This window comes from Fukomys damarensis, unplaced genomic scaffold (genome assembly GCF_012274545.1).
Source record: "Fukomys damarensis isolate Sample0158 unplaced genomic scaffold, DMR_v1.0_HiC HiC_scaffold_11, whole genome shotgun sequence".
Taxonomy (NCBI): Eukaryota; Metazoa; Chordata; class Mammalia; order Rodentia; family Bathyergidae; genus Fukomys; species Fukomys damarensis.
Window position 1 is genome coordinate 40,189,461 of NW_022900923.1, and position 19,990 is coordinate 40,209,450.

General features: G+C 52.9%; 1 protein-coding gene across 2 annotated transcripts; it reads right to left on the reverse strand.

The window, feature by feature from the left end:
• Positions 1 to 1,411: 1,411 nt before the first annotated feature.
• Tmem9 (transmembrane protein 9) lies at positions 1,412 to 19,725 on the reverse strand. Of its 2 annotated transcripts, none has more exons than XM_010645117.1 (6): positions 19,639 to 19,725; positions 19,065 to 19,166; positions 17,963 to 18,054; positions 12,182 to 12,290; positions 9,700 to 9,831; positions 1,412 to 2,391 (listed from the first exon to the last, which is right to left on the reverse strand). In XM_010645117.1, the coding sequence occupies exons 2-6, from the start codon at positions 19,134 to 19,136 to the stop codon at positions 2,239 to 2,241; spliced, it is 558 nt and encodes a 185-aa protein (XP_010643419.1). In that variant the 5' UTR covers positions 19,137 to 19,166; positions 19,639 to 19,725; the 3' UTR covers positions 1,412 to 2,238. The 2 variants fall into 2 exon arrangements, with proteins under 2 accessions (XP_010643419.1, XP_033618044.1); XM_033762153.1 differs by lacking the exon at positions 19,639 to 19,725 and adding an exon at positions 19,418 to 19,632.
• Positions 19,726 to 19,990: the final 265 nt, after the last annotated feature.

Here is a 19,990-nt window from a genome sequence, read left to right on the forward strand (position 1 = left end):
GCGGAATGCTACTTCTGATCATTTCTATCACTGACCACAGGGGTCCTACTCGCTTCCCAAATCATCACCCAAGCAGCCCCTATGTGAGGGCAGACACGGTGTGGGTGGGGGGCTTGCTCTTCTTCATTAGCCACCGATGGATAGAAAACAAAGTGCTCTCTGGAACCCATGTCTGAAAATCAGGTTTTGCATGTGTAGCTAGTGCATATTTAGACATTTGGTTACTACTTGAATACTCAGGTAAGTTAACATTCACTCCCAATCTTTTATAAATTTTCACATATTCTTACTTATAGTTGGGCTTCTTTGCGGTTAGCAGTTGCTTGTCTCCCCAAACCTGGCTGGAACCCTGCAGGGCCCTGCAGGTGTGGTTTCAGAGGGCAGCTTAGGGTTGGGCAATGTCAGAGTTAAGTTCCGGGGTGAGTTTTTTGGCAAGTTAGGGTAGCCTTCTGCCTCCCTCTGGGGAGCACTGCTTTCCTCTGCCTCTTAGAATAAGCAGCCCATCTCTCATCTTCAAGGCATCCAAAGGGCAACGGCTTGGCTCTTGCAGTTGCTAAGAAAATGTGAGGGCTACGAACAGGGCAGACACGTAATCAGTACCTGTCCCTCTACCCCAGCCTTGGATTTAGGACACACATTTCTCCTGTTGACACCTGCCTCCCCAGAGACCTCAGGCCAGCCAAGCAAGCTCGCTTAGGGTCCCACAATCAGCTTGGTGCCCTCTCACCTGTCCCTCACCTGCGTTCAATGTCAAGTCCAGCCTCTTTTCCTCCTAGAAACCCCATCTGCATGTCAACCCCCTCCTGGCCCCTCGAGTACTTATACCTGGCTCTGAACTTCGGCAATTCTTTGCAAACTCAAACCCTACCTCAAGGATTCTCTTGCCTACCCCTTCAGGAACCCAGCAGGGGCTCAGTACGACAGTTCTCAGCATCTGGACAAACTGCTAGGACAGAATCTTCAGCCTGATCCATCTGGTTCCAGAGATGCCTTGTTCCTACTCATCTTGGATCCCACCGGACACCCTGTGCCCTTCCTGGGGTGGAGCCAGACTGGGGATGGACTCTGGGATGCTGTTTTCTTGTCTGCTGGGCTCCTTGTAATACCTGCTGGGTTCATCAGACAACAATCCCCTGAAGTAGAAGCAAACAAAATCTCAGGACAATTCCCTTGGCTCCTTGCAGTGAGAGAGCCTTGTACCTAGTGCCCCGGCCTGCTGGTCTCCACCCTAGGTGACAGGGGCTCCTCCTGCACCCCACCATGGCTCAGCCACAGCTACCCGGGTGCTACAAGGCTCTGCTTGTCTGCCAGGACACCCTGAGGACAGTGTTCTCTGTCCCCTCACTGGACACACTTACCAGGTCACTTGTGAAGCATTCTCTTAATTCCTAAAAAAAATCTTAAAATCCAGAAAGTGAGGAAAAAAAAGGGACAATTTAATGATGGCTTCTCTGATTACAGACAACAGAAGGACATTTATCTCCATGCACGGGTACAGTGACACTCAGGGACACTGGCGCTCCAGGGACAGGAGCCGAGGTGCTCCAGTCCACTGCTCAGCCTGTGTCACATGGGCCACCCAACTTCCTGGCTCAGCAACTGCAGACTCTGGGAGAGGAGAGGACCCGGCCAGCTCCCCAAGGTGGAATGACAGGACAGGCAGCGCAGCAATGCCCTGGCACCGCCATGCAGGAGCCCAGGGAGAAGAACCAAGCTCCCAGGCACCCTGAGAACCACCATGGGCTCAGCAGCACCAGTTCTCCTAAGGGCACCGTTCTGGAGGGCTGAGGTATTGGGACCAGGAGGAGGATCAGAACCACACAGAAGCCCGTGCTGAATGCCAGGTCATGCCCGCCCCATACTGAGATTCTGATGACCCAGCTCCATCTCCCAAAAGGTAATAAAATCCCCATGAGGCGGAGCCGAAAGGGATGGCAAAGGTAGGGCAAGGAGAGACCAATTCCATCCAAACTGAGGCCACCGCTGATGGCTCCAGTCCTCTCTGGCCTGCCCTCCCCTCTCCTCTACCCCACAGCCCTAAGGAGACAAGGGAGATGAGACCCCGTCATACTCCCTAATTAAAACAGCCAAGTACAACGTTTCTACAGAGAGGGAGAAGGGACGATGCCCCGGGCTTTTCAAGGGAAGACAGGCATGGAGTGTGGAGGAGATGCGGCCCCGGGGTCGGTCCCGCCCTGGAGGTGGCAGCCATGGCCCGGTCTGCTCGCGCCTGCCCGTCTAGCTGAGCATCTTGTGCCGGTCGAACACTGTCTTGCGCTGCTCCTGCACCTGCAGCTTCCACCGCTGCTGAGCGCCTTCCACTCGCTCCAGGACGGTGTTGGCTCGGGGTCCCCCAAGAGATGCGGCAGCGGCTGCCATGGAGCGTGCATCCTGGGGTGGAAACAAAGGAGAGGCCTGGCTCAGGGAGCCCAGGGAGTCTGGCACAGAAGCAGGGACCCTGCCTTCCCACCTGGGAAAGCCAACAGCGGCACGGCCGGATCTGCAGAATGGGGCCTCGCTCCTCCTCCGGGCAGGGGGAGTCCGTTCTCCGACTCCAGTTACCCCGACACAGCTGGCCAAGTCAGGTTCCCGGTCTGAAGCCCACAGGCCTATCGCTGCCTTTCACGAGGGATGCTCAGCGCTGACCTGAGGCCTCCCTCAGGGGCAGCGCCATTCTCAGATCCGCTCTGATCAGGGAGGGGACACCACACACCAAGCTTCCTTTCCCTGCCACAGGGGATGGGACGTCGCCCCCAAGGGTGCTGGCACAAATGGGAATTTGGGGCGTGACCCCAGCACTCCCACTGCGGAGCCTGTGGCGCCCTGCTCCCTCCTGATAGCTAGGACAGCATGCTCCTTCCCCGCCTGCCTCGCCACACTCCACTTCCCCTTTGCTCTCAGACCTGTTCCTGCTGTCAGTCTTCCCTAATTACCACTTCTCTGCTTCTCAAGCTCCGGAGCCCATGCATTTCCTGCAGGACCCGAACCTGATCTTTGGGGGGAATTTAGAGCCGAGGGCCAGGCCCAGAACCCCATGGGGATTTCCTCCCTGCCTCTCATCTCCTGCCATACATCTCTTAAGGGATTAGTGAACCCCACTAAGCCCAGAGCCGCCCAGTAAATGCAACTTTGCTTCTAATGCCCGGAGCTGGCACGGCTTCTGTCACCAAACAGCTGCCAGGCTGGGGAGGAGGGAGGGTAGCGAGGAGAGGGCAGGAAGCAGAAATGGGCTAGTAATGCGGAGAGGTGGCTGGCTAGAGAAGGGGCCGGGAGGGTCTTCATCACACTTGTCACACAGCTGAGTCATCTGTCATGAACATTCATCTCTAAGGTGGGCACTGCCCTCGAGAGCCCGAGGACCAGCACCCTGAGGAAGGCTTTCCCGGCCAGGACAGGTGAGGCCCCGTGGTGCTGACAGTGTCAGGCAGGGGGCGAACTAGCTTGGAGTTAGGACCCCTGGGCTCTATGACTAGGTCAGAGGCTACCTGCCCCTCTGGCCTCAGGCTCCCCTATGTCCATCTCAGGTGGACCTACAGGTCCACACAGGCCGCTGGAAGGGTGAGGCAAGGCCTCGGTCAGCTGGCAACTGTGTCCCCGGACAAGTCACTATTTCTCCAAGGTTCAGTTTCTCTAGTCTTTCAGACACTTTCTTCCACCATAACATTAGTGAGAATTATATTCACCTGAGGATCTAGAACACACACACGCACAGAGAGTGAAAAAGAAGCTTCATGAAACAGCACTGAGTACGATGCCCTGTTCTGTTGCATTTCAGGGACTTTTGTTTATTTTTGCAGTACTGGAGACTAAACCCTAAGCCTTCACACTGAGCTACATCCCCATTCGTTCCTTCATTACGGACCTGGTCTCGCCCATGGCTGGGCTGGATCTGGCAATCCTCACGTCTGCTTAATTCATTTCTTAAAAATCCTGGTCAGGAGTCCCAACATCCACATTATGACCCAGTGGGTTGTGATCCATAGTGTGCAAAACACTAGTTTATGATTCGTGGGGCATGGCTAAGGTAAGTTACACATCAAGCATTTAGTAAACTGGCAGTCACAGGGCAGGAGCTCAAGAAATATTTAGTTTCTGTCTACCTGGCAGTTTTGCCCAGTGGTTAGGAAGACGCTGAAATCAAACCTGACTCTGTTGGCTCTGACTCATACCAGTTAGATGATGAGCAAGTTAGTTTCTTTTCTGAACTGATTTCTCTACTTTGAGAGGAGGCAGCTTCTTGGTGAGACACTGAATGCACAGCCTTTGGCAGTGCCTGGCAGGCAGGAAGCACTCAACTGACAGTGGCGACGGTCAGCAGCAGATCCTGGTTCTGGATCTACTTAGGTAGGGGAAAGGGGGGCTGCCTCTGGACGATGACTGTGACTGAACCTCCCATCTCAGCCACACCACCTGAGCCATCGGTGCTCGGACCTAGCTCTGCCTAGTTTGTCCTCTGCCTGGCTCTAAGGATGAGATTCGCACGGAAAACCCGCCTGCCTGGGAAGCTGCTGGCCCCGCAGGACTTAGCCATACCGGCTGTGGGCGCCAGAAGGGCTTCTCGCCCTCCTCTTTCCCAATCTTGTGCCTCCTGGGACCAGCGTGTCCTTGCAGGGCTCAGGGAGAGGGATGCCCGGCTGTGACCTGAGCGGCAGGGGTACGGTTCTGGGGGGCAGACCTGGAAGGATGAGCAAGTGTCAGCCCTGCTTCCTTCCACTGCTCTGCTCTGGGGAAGGCAGGGGAGCCAAGAGCAGGGCATTAAGGGAATGTGCCGAAATTCACCGCATTACCACAGCGTCATTTGTTAGCCCTTCATGTAAAGTCCTAGCAAACAGATCCTAAGTGGGGGAAAGCCGCTGCAGAGAGGCGCCGCGTTCCCATCGCTAATAGTCTGATTAAAGGTATTAGAGACTCTGCATCTGTCCCACCAAGGGCCGCGCGTGGGCCTCGTCCCCGCCTGATGTGCAGCAGCAGCGACAGACGCCAGGGAGAAGCTACTGACTTCTGATCCTGTTCCCTCTGTGGCCGGGTCTCAGGGTAGTCAGGGATGCAGAGGGCAGTTGAGAGGGTTGGGCCCTCAGTGTGGACATGGAGGGGCCTCAGAAGTCTCCAGGCCACCAGGCTATGTGACCCTGACAAGTGACACCCTGTCCAGGCCTGGGTTACTCCTTGGCTCACAGCACAGGCAAATGGGTGCTATCATCCCATCTGCGGATGGGGAAACTGAGGCTCTAAAAGAGAAGTCATCTTGCTACCCAAGGCTGAGTCTGGACTTGAGTCTCAAGAGCTTCGCTCGAGGGCGCTTCAGGCCCACAGAGACCCCTGTACTGTGTGGGTCACTCCTGGGCTCACATCGTCCTGGGAAACCCTCTGCAGTGCCCCAGGAATGCTGCCTATCAGTGGCGCCAGGCTGGGCTCACCTCTCTGACCAGTAGACCAACCTCCCCTCCTTGCTGGCCACCCTCCTCACTCCCTGGTCCTAAACGGAAGCAGGACCTGGCCCCTAACCAACCCAGACAAGCAAAGAAGAGGGGCCCCAGCGCCAAGCCCTTTGGAAAGGCAACTACACAATCTCTCTGGGCTTTCTGTTTTACCCCAGTCCTTCCCGCGGCAGCAAACCTGCCTGCATCTCTGTTTCCAATCCCCTTCCTCTGACACATCCAATAGTCCATTCCCCTGCTCAAACACCGGAGCCAGCAGCCCAGCCACGCAAAGGGGGATCACTGCTGAGCAGGCACTCCCGGCTCTCTGAGCCAGACCAACCGCCTCCTGCCTGGCCGGCCACGACCCTGTGTCCTTTCTGTACCTGCAGTTGCCCCCTCCCCCGAGCCTGCACACCCCGCCCCTCAGCCTTTCTCCAACAATCGCCATGCTGCTTACAGGTGGAGACCTGAATGAAACACCTCATACTTGAGGTGGGTCACACATTGATCAAGCCTCCATGTGCATTAACACAGCAGTGATGCTGAGGTGGGAACTACTCCACCCACTCCAGACTGAGATACCTCAACTTCAAGACTAACACCCAGGACAGTGAGTGCCAGAGCTGGACTGTGTACTGGGACCTCACAGCCCTGCTCCCAACTACTCTAACAGACGTTCTGGAGATGTCTTTGAGCAGCACACCTTCCTGTTCTATCCGCAGGCAAGGAGGCTCTGAATCGCCCTCAATGGCATGTGCCTCTCCATGATTCACCGTCAGCCCCCAGCGCCCAGGTCCTCAGCACACAGCTGCCTACCTAGCCTCTGACAGGGTCCTCCGTGGGCCCCAGCATCTCTTCTTCCAGGCCCACATGGCCCCATTTTTTGTCACCATCACCATCTCCGATTCTTCTATACACCCCTCTCCCACTGGGCTCAGAACTCCACCCACTGCCCAGGAGAGCGAGAACTTGGAAGACCCTGTTAAAGCTCAGGGTGAGCAGCAGAGCCAGCCAGAGCCACACAGAAACCCTCACTTCTGTTTCTTCAAAGAGGGCCAGACCTATACATCTAAACAGCTCTGTTGCCGTTTCTGTCCCAGCAAACATGCTGGCTTCCTCCTTTCAAAGGGCGTCTGAGCCCAGGGATTAGTCCTAATGCTGCCAGAATCCCAGGGGAGGCAGCGCCCAGCAATCAGGCCCACTGAGGCTCTGCCAGAGCTTTCAAAGGGAGCATGACAGGCTTTCATCTCCCTCCACAGACTCGAGCTGGGCTGAGCCGAGCTGCGGGGGAGGCCGCCCCCTTCTCAGCCAGTGCTCCAGCCCCATGGCAGGAGCGTTCCTGGCTACTGGAGTTGGGGAGATGGCACCAAGGATGGCACCCCTAGATGTGACGAGTGCTCCGCCCTCCAGATCCCACCTCTGCCTGAATTCTGGGCTCTCAGGGAGGGGCTGGAAGGCCTGGAGTCCAGAGTTTTCCTTCTGCAGTGGCCAGTCACCCGGCTGTACAGCCCAGGGAGCGCCCACGGAACTGTGTGCTGAGGGTGCCGTGTTCCCACTCTCTTCCTGTTGGGGTGAAAGCTAAGTCCATCCAGCCTGGGGACACCCAGTCTTTCTTGCCTCCTTCTTAGGAAAAAACACAAGGCCTTGCCTTTGCCACTTCTCAGCCGGGGGAACTTGGGACCTGTCTTGCTGCTCTCCAATCCCACATGTCCCTTTCCTGTGTGCACAGAGGGGACAGTGGACTGTCCTCACTGTCCAGGGCCAGGCGCAATGGTCTCTGTTAAGAGGAGACCCCTGGCTCTCTCCAGCCTTCCCACTGCAATCAGCATTCCCTCTCCCCTCTCCCCTCTGAGCCAGCCCTGAAGTCTCCCTCTGCCAGGAAGCCTTCCTTTCCTGACCAGCACAAAGGGAAGGGCAACCTCCCCCTCTGCACTCCAAAGTAGCCAGCATCTCACCTGACCATCCAGGTGACAAAGCCAGATCTTACCAATAACCTTTATGCTCCTGCCCATTCACCCCACTTTGGCTGTCTCACAGCAGGCAGGCACAGGTGGACGCAAGTCTGAGCACAGCGCCACCTATGGGATGCCTGAATATAGCAAGAGAGAAGCGCAGCTGCTGGACCACAGGCATCTGCAGTTGGGTCAGGCACAGCAGCATCGCCCGGGCAAGGAAACGCAGAGGTGATGCCAAACAATGGGACTGGAGCACATTTCCTAATCCAGCCTCAGGGCACCCTAAGGGCACAACTCTTGTGAGCCTCAGGGTGGGAGGGTGGCATCCCATTCATCCAGGGAGGACTCCCTGCCACAGATGGGGCACAGGCTCGCCAGGCACCCTTCTTGTGGTTAAGGACAAGGGCTGCACCCCAAACCAAACCCAACTAGGAAGTTTCCACCCTGATTTAGGTTCTGTCTCTAGAATGAGACTGACCAAACCTGAGCCCTCCTTCCTCCAGGGCTCCCACAGACAGACCTCAAGCGGGGCACACCCAGGTCTCTTGCAGGAAAGAGAGCAGGTCCAGACCCAGAGACAGCAACTGCCCTTCCTCTGGCTCCGTATCTAGGATGGCAGGAGACACAAGAAGGCTGTGCCCGAGAGCCATGCATTCCAGGGAAATCACAGTACAGGCCATGTAATCATCGGCTGCCTCTCTCAATTACTCCTCGGCCAGGGCTGCAATTAGCACATTACCCCTAATCGCTGAGTGTTTATTAGCAATGTTCCTCCCTTATCAGAGGTGCTATTACTCTACATTAATAACCAGGTAGGCACGCAAGCTTTCCTCCTGAACACAGACCACCCAAATGCCAGCGCCACCACCTTAAAGGCCCCAGTTCCTTTGGCCAAACTCATGCCAGCAGGAGGCTGGGGACAGATTGGGAACATTTCCGGCACACATGCAAAAGTAGCAGGGCCAGAGGGAGCAGCCAGACCCCCCTCTCATCCTCCTGACTTTCCTTGTCCTCCCTGCCCATGCTAGTCCTGATCCAAACCACCTGAGCAGCTTCACGCTGCACCTCCAGTTCTCCTTCTGGTGGGGAACCTGCCCTTCCCTGCCTTCAATCCAGGACTTGAAAACCAAAAGGCTTTAGGCAAAAGGCAAAAGGCTGAACCAAAGGCGGTTCAGCCTGAACCTGGTTACCTCTGGTGACCCACAACTCACAAACGTACAAGGGAGCCCACACATTCCATCATGACACCACAATGCATGCATGACTCCACCTTAAACTGTCTTGTTGAACCTCCCTGTAACTCCTAGCTGTGGGTCTTTCCATCCCTGGGGGACAGGGAGGGATAGGCTCTGCTCTACAGATACCTGGAGGCAACTGGTTGTGCTTTTCTGAATTTGCTTTGTTTTGTTTAAACTAAACAGCTCCAAGTTTCTTCAACTAAATCTTCCAGAACATGGCTGAGGGATGTCCTCACTAGGTGCTCCTTTGATACTGGATGTGCATGAGTTGAAATCTAACACACTCACTTTGCCAACAGCCAAGAGAATCTTCCAGCGGCGAGGCCTTAGGGACAGAGCTCGGCCACACAGTCCAACCGTCAGGTAGATTTCCAGGCTGCCTGGCACGGGACTCCTCATCTTCCTTATCACTTAAAGTCAAAAGCTCCCAGACTGATTTTTGAGGCCTTTATTAATCTGGCCTAAACTTTCTGACCAGCTCTATCTGCTGAGATTCCTGGATGCCCATTCTAACCTTGAGGCTCAAATTCCTCACTCCTCTGGCTTTTATGGTCCTACCTCGGCCTCCAGCCCTTGGGCTGTGCTTTGCACAAAGCAAGGACTCCACAGACCAGCAAGAGCGAACCCTGTAGAACTTTCAACGATACCAGTCCCCTGTGGCACACATGCCACAGACCTGCCACCACTACCACAGATATTTGTGCAAGCACTGAAGCACAGAACAAACCTGAGGCCTCCAAGTCTACCACTGAATCATCACCAGGGACTGAGCAAGCAGGTTATCACGTGTCTCCACCCACGGCTGGCCCTGGTTAGCGCACTTCTGCTTAGCAATGCAGTGTCGCAGGGAGACACAGCTCTCCCACCTGGGCACTGAGGCCATGCACAGTGTCAGGAATTTTAGGGCCGCCCGAAGCTTCATCTGGATGCACAGGAGGACAGTGTCCTGCTGAGTCTGGGTGACAGGAAGGAAACTGGAGCATGAGGCAGGACGGGGTGGGGGCAACACCAGTCCCTCTGAGGCCCAAGGGATGCTCTTCTGGGTTCTACCCAGGGATTTGCATGCGGGAACCAGGGCCCTGTTACCTCATTCTCTTCCTCATTATGCAGCTGTTCAGTATAAGCATCTGGCTTGCGAATCAGAGGGTCCACCAGCATCAGGAAGGCCATGTAGAGCAGGAGGGCCCCCACCACGGATAAGTAGATAACGATGATGACCTGGGGGAGACACAGCTTGCCCTGTGAACCAACATCCATGGCCAGGACCAGAAATCCGTCCCTGGTCTTGATCCATCTGGGCTCTGTGGATGGGCTGCACCAGGAAGGCCTAGGAGGTGGCATGGTGCACGGGGCAGGAGCACTAGGAAGCGACAGGGATGGCCCTCACCAGCTGACCAGCCGTGCCCTACTCAAGGGAGTCTCATGGTGAGTGCTCTGACAGATGGATGACAGATGAGAAACACTGGAGCCTACTCCTGAGACATAACCGAGAGACTCCCTCAGTGGGGCAGGGGAAGCAGACCCCACCTAACTGTAATCAAAAATGAGGCTGGAGTAACAACGACCAGCAGGTGGCAGGCAGAGGACAGTAAAAGTGAGCCCGGGCATGCGGGCTCAGGCCCACCGTGCAGGGAGGGCCGAGGCCAAGCTACTTCCCTGAGGGGAGGGAAAGGGAGGGCCGTGTTAGGATGACAACCTCCTATATACAGAATCTCCCAAACTGGAGAATTCATCTTACAGACAGGCAGGACTATGGGAATTTTAATTCCCTAAATGGGACCCTAAATGCCATTCACCTCCCCCTCCCACGTGGTCCTTATAATGGTACCCGTAACACCTCTCGGTTACTGGGGTCACAAAAGCATCTTCACTCATCTCAAAATGCCCCTGTGAGGGGGCTGCAATCCGTTTAACGAGAACCACAAGGCTACATCATTCACCCGCAAGCCCAAGGCTGGCTGAGACGTCTCTCGAACCAGCGTTGCTGGCTTCATCTCAAATGCTTTTCTTTTTTTTTACGGCCACCACTGGCCTCTGACGTGACTGTAAGGTGGGATAAAAATAAAAGGAGAATCTCAGGTCTTTCAAGTTTGTTGCCCGGCTTAGTCATCAGCCAAGTTCAACAGGCCCAACCTCCTCCTGGACTAAGACACCAGTGCTCGCGCCTCTCTAACCAGGGAGGATAATCACTCCTCTTGACAAGGAGAACGGAGGCTGGGGCTGTCCAAGTTGAGGGGGAGTGAGTTCCTAGACTCGAGGACCCCAGGCCATCAAGTCACTGCCCCGCCAAAAGAGGAGAGGTGACAGCTGGCTCTGAAGTGAAGGTCTCAGGCATCTGGTCTCCAGAGGGCGCCTGCTGGAGCAGCTCAGAGCTGGTGAGAGACACTCCAGAAGGGGCTGGCCCAGGAGCAGGAGGACAAGCAGAGGGGCCTCCACAGCCTACAGGGAAATGCTGGGGGCCGCAGAGAGCTGCTTCCTATTTATAGGGTGAGAACAAGGACTTCATTGCTCCTCCGGGAATAGTCATGGATGCCTAGGGCAGGCAGGGAGGGGTGCCATGAAGCCCATCTCCCCGGGCCCAATGTCTCACAAGCAGGAACCTGAGGGAGGATTACAGCAACCTCTCGAAACTCATGAGGGTCATTTTCTGATGCTGTTTCTATCTTGTCAGAGAGCAAGCAAAAATAGGAAGGGTCAGGAACCTTGTTATGGTTTAGATCTAAAATGGCTCCCAAAGCCTCACGCTTCTGTACAGTTACTGGACTTGGGGGCTTACAGCTAGCCTGCTGTCAGGAAGTGGCATCTGGCTGGAAAAGGTAGGTCACTGGGGATGTGGCCTGGAAAGCTTTGCCTCCCTCCCTGGCTCCCTTCTTCACCCGCAGCTTCCTGCGGCCATGATGTAAGCAGCTTCTCCTCTGCCAGGCCATTTCTTCTTGGGACCCAGATGACCACAGACTGACACATGAACCAAAATTAACCTCTCTCCTTGGAGCTGTGGGTGTCAGGTATTGTGTTTCAGACGTGAAAGTGACTACGACAGATTTTCTGGCATCTTGCTTCCCCATGGTGGTGACTGGGCTGTCACCTCTCTCCTGAATTTACCCAAATTGTTGCTGAGAACGAGGCTCAGGAGAAAGCAAAGCAGCCTCAGTGCCAGTATCCAATGCCCAGTGCTGGTCCACAGCTCCTCGGCATTGTCACAGAAGTCTGATATTCCCTTGAAGTCTGATTAGACCGTAAGCTAGGGGAGGGCGGGCTTCCCTCGCTACCCCAGCATGGTGCGAACATGGTAGGCACCCAAAAGACAAGTGCAGAATGCACAGAAACAGAGGAAGAGAAGAAACTGGAAAGGGAGCAGAGAAACAGTCTCAACCACTTTCCCATGCTCCCACCTGCCACTGGACGGGCGCCATAGTAAGACAGCAGAGGAGACAGCTCCAGAGTGTGGCTGGGGACCTTGTGTTTGCACAAAGCCAGCCCCGAGGCCATCCCACAGAATAAGGCGGACCGTGGGAGTGGGACATCCTGGTGGCGGGTGGCGTGTCCACCCAGGGTCGGGTGGAGGTACCTTGATGGTGGTGGTGCTGCGTTCCTCATACTTGCACTCACACAGCAGGCAGTAGGCCTCCACATCATGGCCAGGCACCGGCATGGGCTCCACCACGTGCAGGCAGTTGCTGCAAAAGACAGACAGGCTGGGTGGGGGCATGCAGGGTGTCCTCACCGCTTGAGGCCCAGGAAGAGGGCGACCAGGGGCGACCAGAGGGCTGAGGGAGGGTACCTCTACCCTTCTATAGGGCAAGGTTGGCAGAAGCCCTTCCCCAGCCTCGGCCTGGCAGTTCCTGGCCTGGGTCCTTCAGAAGGCTCTCTGAACTGGGCATGCAGGGTCCACACCACCGAGTCAGTGGCCCCCACAGCCCTGCCCTCAGCTGCCTTCTCCTCTCGTGCTAGCTCTCCCTGGTGGCCTCATCCATCCAAGGTTTCTGTGAAGCCGATGTGTCTTAGGTTATACACCCTCTTGCCAGGGCTCCTCTTCTCCTGAGCTGGATTCTTGGTCCAGCGACTGCAGGATTCAGCACACCTGCACAGTGCACGCTGCTTACGAGTCCCGCATCCTGTACCTTGGCCCCACGGTCCGTGTGTCTCATGGCAGAGGACAACTCTAGCACTCACTCTGCTGACCAAGGCAAACCCTGCAAAGCATCTTTGACACTGCTTTTCCTTCATCAGTGAGTCCACCAAATGCCTTAAAAATGTCTAAAGTCTCTCTTAACCAGGTGGTGCACGTGTGTGATCCTAGCACCCAGCAAGGCCGAGGCAAGAGGACTGAAAGTCTGAGCCCTGCCTGGGCAATTTAGTGACTTAGAGAGGCCCTATCTCAGAAATAAAAAATTAAGGCGGGGGGCGGGAAGTGGCTGAGGATGCAGCTCAGCGTGTGAAGGCCTTGAGTTCAAGCCCCAGAACCTAAAAGTAAAATCCAATCCAATCTATCTTTTCCATTCTCTCCCTCTGCTATCCCACCCCCAGTTCAGCCCTGCCCAGGGACTGCACCAACACAGAACTCCTATCATATCACTTTCCAGTCTGAAATCAGCGCCCCCGTGACAAGCTGGCTAAACGGCTCTGCTGGGTCTCGATCTCCTCACTCCAGCGCTGCCACCTCTGCCACCACTGTCCCACTCCACACCCTCCAGCCAGGCTGTCCTGCCGGCCTGTTCTCTGCAGCGGCCCCTCCTACACCCCTGCCAGAACGGCTCAGTTTTGCCACCTGCCCTCTCCACTCTGAGGATTCAGCTCAAGTTCTGACCTTGGGCCCTGTAGCCCGTGTCTAAGAGGGTGCTGGCCAGAACTGGCCTTCGTGCAGCCAAAGACACACATGTTCTAAGAGTAAGACCCATAGCCACTGTCACCTAGCAGTGCTCCTGAGCAAGGTGGGCTAAAGACAGGAGGCCCTGCTTTTAAAAACAGGCATGCAGGATGTCAAAAACCTATCATTCCAACATTTGGGAGGGTGAGGCAGGAAGATCGCAAGTTCATGGTCAGCCTGGGCAACTCATCCAGACATTGTCTCAAAATAAATTTTAAAAAGGGCTGGGAATGTAGCTCAGTGATAATAAAGTGCTTATCTAGCACATGAAAGGCCCTGAGTTCTGTCCCCAGGATTAGGAAAACAAAAACAAAACAAAATAAACATCAAAAAGGTAATGAGTTCAGGAGAGCAAAGTGGCAGCTCCACCACGGTGGTGAAGCCAAAGACCTCAGTCCAGATCCTCGCCTCAGCGCCTGCCAGCCGCCTCGGCCCGGGCCTGTGCTCATTCGCAGCCTACCTCAGATCAGCGTGGTTCCAGCCTGTTGGTTGAGAGCACAATGAGAAAGCAAAAGACCCTAGAGAAAAATCACCACCACTGGTGACTGGGAAAAAATCTAAAGCCTCAGAGGTTTGCAGAGGTGATCAGGGTGTCGTGCTGCAGTGGACAGCCGGGTCCGGGCTGTCTTGACTTTGCCACCAAATGTCCATGCCCTGGGCCTGTCCTCTCAGTGAGACGCCATGACTGTACCAGAGGTCCTGACAGAGCCACCCACAGTGGGTCTCCCCACTGTGCCCAAAGGCTCCACTTTCAGGTCCTGTACAGGTTCCTCTGGGAGGGGCTGATGGACAGGGCCAGTTTGAATTGGTTATTATTCCAGTCCAGCGGGACCGTCACCTTCTTGTCTCTAAGAAGTCTCTACAAGGTTCTGGGGAACAGATTTCTCTTGTTCCTAAGCCACATGAGGTCCTAAGTTTGGAAGACTGCTCTGGAGCTACTGCAGGATCTGCAATCTCCCGCTCCCAAGGCCAGGGCAGTGGGAAAGGCCAACCGAGTTCTTCCATTTGGGACCCTGTTACCCAGGGAAACAGGCTGTAATGGGGTAACGGGGACAGCAATAACAAGCTTCAGTATTCCTGCACTCTGGGTCTCCTAGGAATTGGTGAGGCCCTAAATCTTTTCTTGCTGCCCTGTTGAGGATCAGATGTAAAAGACTCCATGGACTCGTCAGCAGACATGAAGGGGAGCAGGTTAAAGAGAAAGATAAGTGGGGTTTAATTCTCTGCTCTTCTACTTCTGTGATAGCAGGTAATTGATCTAACTTCTCTGGGCCTCGATTTCCTCATCTAGAATGGAGGCTGACTCAATCTAGGTCTTGAAAACTGCTCTTTCGGGTGGCATGGGGAACACAGCGCAGGTGGGTGACAGTGAGGAGGGGCAGAGGGACCACTCAGCCAGGGGGATTCTGGTTTCTGGGTTTATGCATTTTGTTTGCATAACAGACTGTAGACGATTGCTATATTAGCAAATTTGAAAGGCAATAAACTAATTAACATGTTAAGGACTGTGTCTAACACATGTCCTTAACATGTGTTAAGAGGCTGGGACTGTCTAACACATCCTGCAGACACGGATGGGCCTGGACTGTCTGGGTTTCTGCCTTTCATACTCATATGATTACAAACTCTCCACACTAGATGGCAGAATAGCCACAAGACAGGAGCACACTGGCTTGGCCATTAGACCTAGGGAGCTCTGCACCATCAAAGGGAAGGGGACAAGTGTTCTTCCAGCTGGGGCCCATGTGACACTGGAATGAAACCCTGTCAGAGACCTGCAGACCCAATCAAAGTGATCTCCACTTCTTCCCCTGGCACTGAAGTGCTAGGATCAATGTCAAGGTCCTACCTGACCCTGAGAGAGGCTCCAGACAAGAGTGAGCTCCAGATACTGTCAATGTGGCTAGGCCCCAAAATCCTGGAGTCTTCCCTCCCAGCCTCGGTTTCCATGCTGTTCCTTAATGGAACTCTCCTAAGGGTGTAAGACTATTCATCAGGCAGCTCCCTCATTCTGACTTCTAAGGGGGAAAAAGAAAAAAAACTATAGCTGGGGAGATCTAGATAGGACTCTGCCCTGTGGACATTCAAGCTTGAGTTTTCAGACTGTACTAGAACCCCAGGACAATGATGCCAGTGCCACCTTGTACAGGGGCAAGGGATATATCCAGCAAGGGCTAAAAGAGTCCATGAATGTCTTTAGTATTTGAGATGTATATATAAAGACAGACAGACAGACAGATGGACGGATGGATGGGAGTCACTGGGGCCCTTTTTAGGCCTTTCTGTCTTAGGACTTCATGAATCCACCAGGACAATAAAAGAAGAGAAAACAAGTTACAGCCCAAGTTCTCCCAGGCTATAGTGTAAATTGGATAACGTGGCCACTAGGAAGGCCTGATGATGCATCAATAATAATAACAACAGTTAACACTTTCACAGCACTTACTATGTGCCAGGTATCGTTCTACTACTGGCTACACACACACTTGATGTTTAAAACGTTGTCACCGTTTTACAAATAAGGAAATGAAAAAGCAGTGGAGACTCAGTTATTTGTCACACAAGTAACAAGGGGTAAAGCTAAACTGGAAGCCAAGCAAGCTGCATCCAAAGTCTGTCACAGATAGATGGTCTATTAGTCAGAAATCCAGCCAGGTGTGCTGGTGCACGCCTGTAATCCCAGCACTGGGGAGGCTGAGGCAGGAGGATCACTGTGAGTTCGAGACCAGCCTGGGCTACACAGTGAGTTCCAGGTCAGTCTCAACTACATAGTGAGACCCTGTCTCAAACAAACAAACAAACAGAAAGAAAGAAATCCAACTAGTTTCAAAACTCTCAAATGTTACTCTGAATCAACTGTATCATGAGCTCCTAAGGAAGTACGTTAAGAAAAAGGTCATTCCCTCTCTCCACCTATACTTGCTGAACCAAAGTCTTGGGTAGGGAGGAAGGTGCTGGGAGTCTGACCAAGCCCCATCCCATGTTATCCCTTCTCCAGTGACCTCACCCCATCTGTGCTCTGGTTGCTCCAAGGATGGGGCTTCCCAGTCCTGAAACTACCGGAAACAGAAATGTCCCCCTAACTCGTGGTTATGATCTCATCCATCAGCCCCAATTCTATACCAAGAAACCACACTGAACTCATATGATCTCCACAAGTGCCCAATCCTACTTGTCCCACATCCTCTAACATACCAGCCCTTCCCCTGGTCTTGGGGTACGCCAGGGGTTCCCAGGCCCTCTCCTCTTCCGCTTATCCCTAGTTCCTTAAACCATCCCTTCCATCCAAGTTGGCTTCCATCTTCTGATTAATTCTTGGTTATATTCTCATTCTCTGTCTGTCTCGCTCTCTCTCTCCCCTTCTCCCAGTATTTAGGATTGAACTGAGGGCCTTCATATGGAACTACATCCTTATTCCTGTTTTGTTTTGGTTTTTTATCTTAGGATCTTGCTAAGTTGCTAAAGTGCTCAAGCTTGGCTTAAACTTGATTCTCTTGCCCCAACCTCCCAGAATGCTGGGATCACAGACACGTACCACCTTGCCTAGGTTTTCTTTTTTAAAAGGAGGGTAAGAGAAATGCTTTCAATTCTCCAGGGGTATAATTTAAATTCTTTTTTAGGGTCTCAGTCTATGAAATTATAAAATGGGAATGACCAATCCCATTTCCAATCGATCTTATAAGGTTGATATAAAACTAGCACAGAATAACACACAAGACTAGCAGAGCTTTGCAAAAGCACTGGATATTGCATACTATACGGTAAGTCCGTGACTTATGACTTATAAACATTCAAGTTGTTAACTTTTACAGATACAAATGGACCCCGGATTACAAACATTCACAGATGCAAACATTATAAACATTTATAGATGCAAACAAATTGTGGAAATAGCTCACATGTCTACCTTACCATTTCAAGGTAACTGTAAAAGTAGTTTATTTACAGTTGTACTATACTGTACCACCATCTTCAGGTAACAAAAGTAGTAATAGTTTATTCATGGTATGTTTGTGTGGAGGTTGGCTGTTTAATGCTTTACATTGCACTATATTTGTATATCAAAGGTGTATGAGACTTGCTTTGTCAGACTTACAAACGAATTTGACTTCTGAGAGTTCTCTGGGTCAGAACTCATTCATAAGACGGGAACTTTCTCATGGTCATAATACCTACCTCTTCCAACTAGGAATTCCTTTTAGGGAACAGAAGCAATCCTTGACTAACCATATCGCCTGTATCGATTAAAAACCCAAATTCAAAGCAAAACAAAAAACAGTTCTCTAACCAGGAACACCTCAGGTGAAATTCACGACTTCTAGGTCCCACTTCTGACTGATTATGAACAAAAGTGTTTCTTTGCAAGAAACTCCAAAGAAATGGAAGAACAAGCTTAACCTCAAGGGGATCCAAGAATACTAAAACACCCACCACTTCAAATGGGTGTCGCAGCCAAGAACCAGCCCATGCGCAATGCCTTACCAGTCCTTCTGGGACACATTCTGGTTGTAAATGTGCCCACTGATGTTTCTGTAAGGTGGACAGATGCATTTGCACCGGATATCTTCGGAACTCTGGAAGAGAAATCACCAGTCAGGGAGGAAGGTTCCCTGTTCATTCAGATCCTAGCAAGGCTAGAATTTTAGAAGTCTAGCAAGGGTAGAAGTTTTAGTTCTCTGCATGATCAAGTTCAGCAAGGTCTGCTTCTGTAAGGAGGACATTAAATCACAGGGTCCTCAAGAAAGAAACTGTACAGGTGGCAAATGAGACCCACAGAGAGCTACTCAGGGGTGCTATTCCCTAAGAGGGGTGTTTGGGGAGGATGTGTGGCAGGCAAGTGACAGTCCTGCACCCTTAGGCCCCTCACTTGTGTGTGTACTTCTGTCCTCTTCCCCTAGTCCTACCTCTAACCTCCTAGGTTAGGATTGGAGGAAAGAAAAAGGAAAGGGTGAATAAGAAAGTGTACAGTTCCCATGGAAACAACTCAAGCTATCCCTTTGAAAGTTCTTCTGCTCGGAATGGTTAAAAGACAGCATTACAAATATTTTACTCCAATCAGGCATTCCCTGGAAGGAACAGATGCAAACCTTGACTCATCCTTTCTTTCTTTTCTTTATTTTTTCTTTTCTTCTTTTTTTTTTTTTTTTTTTTTTTTTTTTTTTTTTTTTTTTTTTTTTTTTTTTTTTGGTACCGAGTCTTCGAAGCCTCCATGATCTTCAGAATTTCAGATTCCATAGCCCCACTCACATCAAGCTCATGGTCTACTCCTAAGGAATGGGAGTTATCTCAGGAGTCCATCACTTAGGTGAGTCCCTGTCCTAACAGAAACTTCCACCCGTACAGGATTTTATCCTCAGGGAGCACTTTTGCACTGCTGTGTGATTTTATTCTTCCTAAACTGAGAAGTCCACATAACCACTACCGTTTTACTCAGAAGGAGGTGTGGAGGACTTAGATTACTCCCCCAAACTTTCTGGCTGGATTCTATCACAGGTCAATCTCGTGCACCAGACTGCTCCTCCCTCCACCCTTAGGGAGGCGGGCAGCTACCTCTGGGGGAGCCCTGCAGGCTCACCTCCCTCACCTTGTAGGCTTGAGCTGGGGGCACCAGCAAGCAACCGGCAACAGCCACCAGAGATAGGAGCTTCATGCTCATCAGGCTTGCTGGGCTAGCAGTACCAGACACCTGAAAAAAAAAAAAAAAAAAAAGAGTCATGGAGCTCGAGGAGAAAGTAGCCTGAATCGCCTGGCCAGAGCGTGGAAATGAGGCTGGGCTTCAAGATACCAGGGCCTCTTAAACCCGGTCGCCAAGCGCGTCTTTCCCTCGCCCCCAAGTCTCCTGCTCTTCACTGGCCACTTGGTGCACCCCGCAGAGCGGGCCTCCCGGGGATACGGCCGCCGGGAGACTCAGATGTTCCCGCAAGGCCCGGCTCTGACCCTCGCCGCGCTTTCCACAGTCCTCCGCCATCTCCGCCTCCGCAGCCTGGCAGCTCCTCCCCGCTCCAGCCCAACAGAAACTCCAAGTGCAGGGTATGGGGTCCCTAATCTGACAGCAAAGACCTCCGCCACCCTCTCCCAGGGACTTGGGGCCGGGCCGGTACCCCCAACGTCCCTTCAGCGCCCCCCAGCACCCCTCCCTCAAAGCCTCGTCCGCAAACCTTCAATCGCCGCCGCAGCTGCACCAGACAGATCTGACCCCGCCCCTCCCAGCTTCTATTGGCTAGCCAAGAAGCCTCTCAGACTGACCTCGCTATTGCCAAGGCAACAAGACCCACCTTCGCCTCGATTTGGAGACTCCCGTTTAAGGGAACAGCAGGTATTTCTCAAACCCGACCAAGCAAGAAAATGGAGCGGCAGCCCTGCAAATTTGGGGTGACTCGTTAGAACCCCTTGTGTAGTGCTTCACCCTTCCTGTGTTATAACATTCACCTGTACCATCTTGCTGTCTTTTTTAAAAAATTAAACACACGGGCTAGCTGCCACAAAAGCTACTCCTTTTTTTTTTTTTTT